This window comes from Salvelinus alpinus, chromosome 2 (assembly GCF_045679555.1).
Source record: "Salvelinus alpinus chromosome 2, SLU_Salpinus.1, whole genome shotgun sequence".
Lineage (NCBI taxonomy): Eukaryota > Metazoa > Chordata > Actinopteri > Salmoniformes > Salmonidae > Salvelinus > Salvelinus alpinus.
The window spans coordinates 86125938-86133957 of NC_092087.1; the positions used below are offsets into that span (position 1 = coordinate 86125938).

The 8020-nt window shown below is 38.2% G+C and overlaps 1 protein-coding gene across 1 annotated transcript; it reads left to right on the forward strand.

Annotated features, from left to right (window-relative positions):
* Nucleotides 1-288: 288 nt before the first annotated feature.
* atpv0e2 (ATPase H+ transporting V0 subunit e2) lies at nt 289-7396 on the forward strand. Its single transcript, XM_071389653.1, has 4 exons — nt 289-519; nt 937-984; nt 4185-4284; nt 4591-7396. The coding sequence occupies exons 1-3, from the start codon at nt 422-424 to the stop codon at nt 4276-4278; spliced, it is 240 nt and encodes a 79-aa protein (XP_071245754.1). The 5' UTR covers nt 289-421; the 3' UTR covers nt 4279-4284; nt 4591-7396.
* The last annotated feature ends 624 nt before the right edge of the window (nt 7397-8020 follow it).

Below are 8020 nucleotides of genomic sequence, written 5' to 3' on the forward strand. Positions count from 1 at the left end.
CTTGAATTACCCAGTTTATAATTAGCTATAACCAAGGCCATTACAGTGACCAATATATTCATTTTAGGAAAAAGTGTGGTACAAACTATATTTACTTTTAACTCGGCAACATTGTTACATTGTGTCAACAATTTGTTACTGTTACATTTCACTTCCGATCTGCTGTCAGACCAGGCCTATACGCATTCCACTAGCCAGTCGCTCCTTTCTTAATACTGACGGACACACAATCTAAACCAATCAAAGACTGCAATCACAACGCTCCCGGCCAATCAGAGGCGTTTTAATGGGAGAAGGCGGGAGTAAACTGCAAGGGGATTCTTGAGAAGGAACGCAGCGGATCGGTTGATGCTGTTGTTCTAGCTAAGGACACAATTTGGTATTTATTTATCTTTCACCCGGTGATCTATTCGGTGTAACGATGGGCTCTTTCGCGCTGCCGATGATCTGTTTCACCACGTTATGGGCGCTCGTTGGTATCGTAGCACCCTTTTTCGTGCCCAAAGGACCCAACCGAGGGTATGTATCCTACCTACCGTTATCCATACAAACGCATAACAGAAGCGAAAAATTGTGTATAATGGTAATCTGGTTAATATTTATATTTGCTTATTATATGAAATTCTTTTTTTTAAGGCAAATATTTTACATTGTAAGGATATGTTCCTATATCTCGGATTGTAATGAATGAACGGGATGGAAACAGTAGGCCCTGGACAGAAGCCTATACGCATCGATCCTCTCTCTCTCATCCCTGCTGTTGGCCCGCTCGCAATGCAGTTATCACAGTAGTAGCTACTGTATATCAAAGATGTCGTTCATATTAAGCAGGTTATAGTGTGTGCGTGTGCGTACGTGCAAGCGAGCAAGCTTGCGTGTTTGTGATGATAGCTGATATGGTTTGTGTCAATGTGTGTTGACTCTTTCTGTTCACAGGGTTGTCATCACTAGTTTGATCTTGACAGCTGTTTGTTGCTGGTTATTGTGAGTATGGATGTTCTGTCAGGTTCTCTACTCTATGTTATCTCTAAGTCTACTTACTGTATAAGTTAATGTCAGGTTCTCTACTCTGTTATCTCTAAGTCTACTTACTGTATAAGTTAATGTCAGGTTCTCTACTCTGTTATCTCTAAGTCTACTTACTGTATAAGTTAATGTCAGGTTCTCTACTCTGTTATCTCTAAGTCTACTTACTGTATAAGTTAATGTCATGTTCTCTACTCTATGTTATCTCTAAGTCTACTTACTGTATAAGTTAATGTCAGGTTCTCTACTCTATGTTATCTCTAAGTCTACTTACTGTATAAGTTAATGTCTGGTTCTCTACTCTATGTTATCTCTAAGTCTACTTACTGTATAAGTTAATGTCAGGTTCTCTACTCTGTTATCTCTAAGTCTACTTACTGTATAAGTTGATGTCAGGTTCTCTACTCTATGTTATCTCTAAGTCTACTTACTGTATAAGTTAATGTCAGGTTCTCTACTCTATGTTATCTCTAAGTCTACTTACTGTATAAGTTAATGTCAGGTTCTCTACTCTGTTATCTCTAAGTCTACTTACTGTATAAGTTAATGTCAGGTTCTCTACTCTGTTATCTCTAAGTCTACTTACTGTATAAGTTAATGTCAGGTTCTCTACTCTATGTTATCTCTAAGTCTACTTACTGTATAAGTTAATGTCAGGTTCTCTAGTTGCTGTATAAGTTCATGTCAGGTTCTCTACTTTGTTATCTCTAAGTCTACTTACTGTATAAGTTAATGTCTGGTTCTCTACTCTATGTTATCTCTAAGTCTACTTACTGTATAAGTTAATGTCAGGTTCTCTAGTTGCTGTATAAGTTAATGTCAGGTTCTCTACTCTGTTATCTCTAAGTCTACTTACTGTATAAGTTAATGTCTGGTTCTCTACTCTGTTATCTCTAAGTCTACTTACTGTATAAGTTAATGTCTGGTTCTCTACTCTCTGTTATCTCTAAGTCTACTTACTGTATAAGTTAATGTCAGGTTCTCTACTCTCTGTTATCTCTAAGTCTACTTACTGTATAAGTTAATGTCAGGTTCTCTACTCTGTGTTATCTCTAAGTCTACTTACTGTATAAGTTAATGTCTGGTTCTCTACTCTGTTATCTCTAAGTCTACTTACTGTATAAGTTAATGTCTGGTTCTCTACTCTATGTTATCTCTAAGTCTACTTACTGTATAAGTTAATGTCAGGTTCTCTACTCTGTGTTATCTCTAAGTCTACTTACTGTATAAGTTAATGTCAGGTTCTCTACTCTGTTATCTCTAAGTCTACTTACTGTATAAGTTAATGTCTGGTTCTCTACTCTATGTTATCTCTAAGTCTACTTACTGTATAAGTTAATGCCAGGTTCTCTAGTCTATGTTATCTCTAAGTCTACTTACTGTATAAGTTAATGTCAGGTTCTCTACTCTATGTTATCTCTAAGTCTACTTACTGTATAAGTTAATGTCAGGTTCTCTACTCTGTTATCTCTAAGTCTACTTACTGTATAAGTTAATGTCTGGTTCTCTACTCTATGTTATCTCTAAGTCTACTTACTGTATAAGTTAATGTCTGGTTCTCTACTCTGTTATCTCTAAGTCTACTTACTGTATAAGTTAATGTCAGGTTCTCTACTCTGTTATCTCTAAGTCTACTTACTGTATAAGTTAATGTCAGGTTCTCTACTCTGTTATCTCTAAGTCTACTTACTGTATAAGTTAATGTCAGGTTCTCTACTCTGTTATCTCTAAGTCTACTTACTGTATAAGTTAATGTCATGTTCTCTACTCTATGTTATCTCTAAGTCTACTTACTGTATAAGTTAATGTCAGGTTCTCTACTCTATGTTATCTCTAAGTCTACTTACTGTATAAGTTAATGTCTGGTTCTCTACTCTATGTTATCTCTAAGTCTACTTACTGTATAAGTTAATGTCAGGTTCTCTACTCTGTTATCTCTAAGTCTACTTACTGTATAAGTTGATGTCAGGTTCTCTACTCTATGTTATCTCTAAGTCTACTTACTGTATAAGTTAATGTCAGGTTCTCTACTCTATGTTATCTCTAAGTCTACTTACTGTATAAGTTAATGTCAGGTTCTCTACTCTGTTATCTCTAAGTCTACTTACTGTATAAGTTAATGTCAGGTTCTCTACTCTGTTATCTCTAAGTCTACTTACTGTATAAGTTAATGTCAGGTTCTCTACTCTATGTTATCTCTAAGTCTACTTACTGTATAAGTTAATGTCAGGTTCTCTAGTTGCTGTATAAGTTCATGTCAGGTTCTCTACTTTGTTATCTCTAAGTCTACTTACTGTATAAGTTAATGTCTGGTTCTCTACTCTATGTTATCTCTAAGTCTACTTACTGTATAAGTTAATGTCAGGTTCTCTAGTTGCTGTATAAGTTAATGTCAGGTTCTCTACTCTGTTATCTCTAAGTCTACTTACTGTATAAGTTAATGTCAGGTTCTCTACTCTATGTTATCTCTAAGTCTACTTACTGTATAAGTTAATGTCAGGTTCTCTACTCTGTTATCTCTAAGTCTACTTACTGTATAAGTTAATGTCTGGTTCTCTACTCTATGTTATCTCTAAGTCTACTTACTGTATAAGTTAATGTCTGGTTCTCTACTCTGTTATCTCTAAGTCTACTTACTGTATAAGTTAATGTCTGGTTCTCTACTCTCTGTTATCTCTAAGTCTACTTACTGTATAAGTTAATGTCAGGTTCTCTACTCTCTGTTATCTCTAAGTCTACTTACTGTATAAGTTAATGTCAGGTTCTCTACTCTGTGTTATCTCTAAGTCTACTTACTGTATAAGTTAATGTCAGGTTCTCTACTCTGTTATCTCTAAGTCTACTTACTGTATAAGTTAATGTCTGGTTCTCTACTCTATGTTATCTCTAAGTCTACTTACTGTATAAGTTAATGTCAGGTTCTCTACTCTGTGTTATCTCTAAGTCTACTTACTGTATAAGTTAATGTCAGGTTCTCTACTCTATGTTATCTCTAAGTCTACTTACTGTATAAGTTAATGCCAGAGTCTCTACTGTGTGTGTGTGTGTGTGTGTGTGTGTGTGTGTGTGTGTGTGTGTGTGTGTGTGTGTGTGTGTGTGTGTGTGTGTGTGTGTGTGTGTGTGTGTGTGTGTGTGTGTGTGTGTGTGTGTGTGTGCAGCTGGCTGATAGCGATCCTAGCACAGGCCAACCCTCTGTTTGGACCTCAGCTGAAGAACGAGACTATCTGGTACCTCCGCTACTTCTGGGAGTAACACCAGGTCAGTCCTACTGTCTAATTATAACGCCTGACATAGCACTGTATAATAGCTTTCAAGAATAAGCATTCATGTGTCAGGGCCACGAACCCCGGCACACACAGCCTAGGATACCAGAGATGGCATGGGTTGGAATCTGACCCACTGTCATTCGGACTCGCAGTCTCTCCTACCTTTCCTGTCTTCCCTTCACTGGCCTAGCTCAATAAAACACGTAAAACCCCACAAAAATATTTGTAAAAATAATAATCATGAATAAACTAGGTATATAGCGTTTATAATGGCTCCCCTCTCTCTTTCTCTCTCCAGGGTTGGGTTCTCTTTGATGCTCCGTTGACCACATATCTTCATTCCCTTCATCCATCCTGGACTGGATTCTTCTACAACTTGACTCCTGAACCCGTCTAACCCCTCCTCTTTACAACCCCGGCTACATTCCTCTATCCCTCCATCCCAATGTCTTTCTTACGTCACTGCAACCTTGTCAGAATGTTTTGCATCGCCATCTGAACCTGCAGCAGTCCAGTCAGATTGGAGAGAATTTGCACTGTCCAATTTACAGTAGCTATTACAGTGAAAGAATACCATGCTATTGTTTAAGGAGCGTGCACAGTTATGAACCTGAAAAGTTATGAATTAACCAATTAGGCACATTTGGGCAGTCTTGATATAAAATGTTGAACAGAAATGCAATGGTTCATTGGATCCGTCTAAAACTTTGCACATACACTGCTGCCATCGTGGCCAATATCTAAATTGTGCCTGGGCTGGAATAATACATTTTGGCCTTTCTCTTGCATTTCAAAGATGATGGTAAAAAAAATGTTTTTTTCTTTGTATTATTTTTTTTACCAGATCTAATGTGTTATATTCTCCGATATTCATTTCACATTTCCACAAACTTCAAAGTGTTTGCTTTCAAATGGTATCAAGAATATGCATATCCTTGCGTCAGGTCCTGAGCTACAGGCAGTTAGATTTGGGTATGTCATTTTAGCGAAAATTGGAAAAAAAGGGTCCGATCCTTAAGAGGTTCTAAACAATCTTCTAACGTTGGGATCAAATCTGTGACAATATAGATAAGTGATGTATAATACTCCTTAGACAGAAAAGTATATGACACTATATATGTAAGGATTATATGAAACATATCTAGGTCATCATACTGCTGATGGTTCAACGTGTTGTAGAATGCATGCAGAATTATATGTATTGGATAGCAGGTATGAAAGTAATATATAATATAATTGTATATGTTACATATAATCCTGACATGTGAGAAGGTTCTATTTTTGAGCAAAACAATGCATTTGTTTTGCTAATGCACTGGAAGGCATAGCTCACACTGATAAACTCAATATTACCAGGTAGCACATAGATGTCCCTTGCGTCTCTAGCTACAGTTAAAACGTGTCATCTTGGAGGTTTAGTTGACCTGTTATTGTTATTGTTTACATTTCCTCTAAATGTTGTTGTTGTTATTATTATTATTATTATCATCATCAGAAAGTCTTAATTGAAGTTTAGTATTTATTTTTACTGACGTCCTGGCTCTTACATAAGTTGACTGTTATGTTATGTGGAGTCAGTGTCTGTATTATGTTACTTTGATGATTATTGTTGAGTCATTCTGTGTGTAAATACTAGTACATTACCAGGAGTGGTTGGCTGGCCGACGGCCATGAGAAACTACACTCGAGAGCCCCACTCCATTTTAAGCGTCTTTAAAATCTCAACCACCAGGACAACTCCTTACTCTATCCTCTCTCCTTTCCCATCGTCGCTCTCCAGGATCGTTATGGTCCTCCTAGGGTTGCATAATTCCAGGAACTTTCCCCAAATTCCCGGGTCAGAAATCCTGGTTGGAGGATACCCAGATTTCCTACGCATTCTCTTCTTATTCCAATATCCCTGCTGGGATTTCTGGAAACCTGGGAATTTGGGGACATTTCCTAGAATTTTTCAACCCTAGGTCCTCCTAGTTACCATGGTGATCATGATCACAATATCAGCCAGTGTTTGTCGTCGACCACAATACAACTAGTCTTGCTGCAGGGACAGGGTTGGAGGAGTCAATTCCATTTCAACAGTTAACTCCCATCAATTCAGGAATTTAATGGAAATTGCCCTGTAAAATGAACTGAAAAATCTGAATTCTAAATTGAAACATTTCCATTCCTAAATAAACTTGAGTTGAACTTGAATTGACCCCAAACGCTGCAAGTGCTTGCTATCAACCTCTGCCCCTTCTTGTGTAAACGATGTGTGATGCTTTCTGTAGGAAGGCACCCCAGCTCCAGCCAGCCACAACAACCTTCCCTGCCCTCCCTCCACCCCCACCCAGAGAGAAGCCATCTTAGCCTGAGTGCCAGTCTTGTTAGTGCCATCATGCCAACTCCTTGTCATTCACTGTCATACTAAACATGTTTGGCTTGACAATCACACCAATGTAGTTGGCAAGATGGCACAAACACATCTGGGACCAGGATAGGGCATCCTATCTCTGAGACAGCTTGTTCCTCAGCTCAGCCAAAAAGTTAAGAAAGATACATCAATATACAGCTACTTTTGAGAAAGACCAAATGATGTTGTGTTTTCCTTTAAGCCTTGTTGATAGTTGTGGTGGCGGTTTACAGAGGGATCAAAAGTGATAGATCTAGGGCACGTCCCAAATGGCAACCTATTGCCTATACTCTATAGCGCACTCCTTTTAAATCAGGGCCCATTGCGCTCTGGTCAAAAGTAGGGCACTATGTAGGGAATAGGGGGTAATTTAGGATGCTCCCTGAAGTAGACATGATTCAGCCCAGGGCTGACATGAATAGATCAGTTTACATGAGAGAAAGCTGTTCTATGTATTCCAGCTATGTAGATATATGATATGTGGAAGCCTAGGTCCATTATTACAAACACTAGACCTAGGTTGCAACGTGCACAACAGCTCATTCATTGTGGTCACCATGGAAACATTGAGCGTATAGATGTGTGTGTTTTTGACACTGGAAAAAGACTTGTCTGACTCAGGCCTTGTGTAAGTGTGATCTAATGTGTAGGTGTATACAGTGACATTGTCCATGTGAATCCCTTAGTAAAAACCCTATTTCAATGTCTGGTACACTGTGTCCTGTCTCCTTCTGAATCCTCCTCAGCCCGCACCTGACACTTGTCTCTATCGTACACACACACACACACACACCTGATATTATGAGCACTGTTCTTTACCATTCATTTACACAGTTAGAATGGAGTTTAAAGGGACGTTTAGACAGTTAAAATGGACGTTTGTAGTTAAAGTTGACATTTACACAGTTAGAATGGAGTTTAAAGGGACATTTAGACAGTTAAAATGGACGTTTGTAGTTAAAGTTGACATTTACACAGTTAGAATGGAGTTTAAATGGACGTTTAGACAGTTAAAATGGGCGCTAGGCTAAAGCTAAAGGAAACCTCTACCCTTAAGGCTATAGAGAGGGGAAAAAACTATTGAGCCATTTGTGCAACCAGCGGATTAGGGATTACAGGGTTACATAAAATTACAGACATCATTCATCATCTAGGATCAGACAGTTATGATTACCCAACATTATGGGCCTTCTGCTGTGTGAAGGTGACGGAAAATCGCTGTATCCCAAATGGCACCCTACAGATAATGATGACTGAAGAAAATACAGGACTATATGAGATGAACTGTAGACAGTGGAGGCAAACTTCTACTTTGAAATTCCTATTTGGCCTTCAA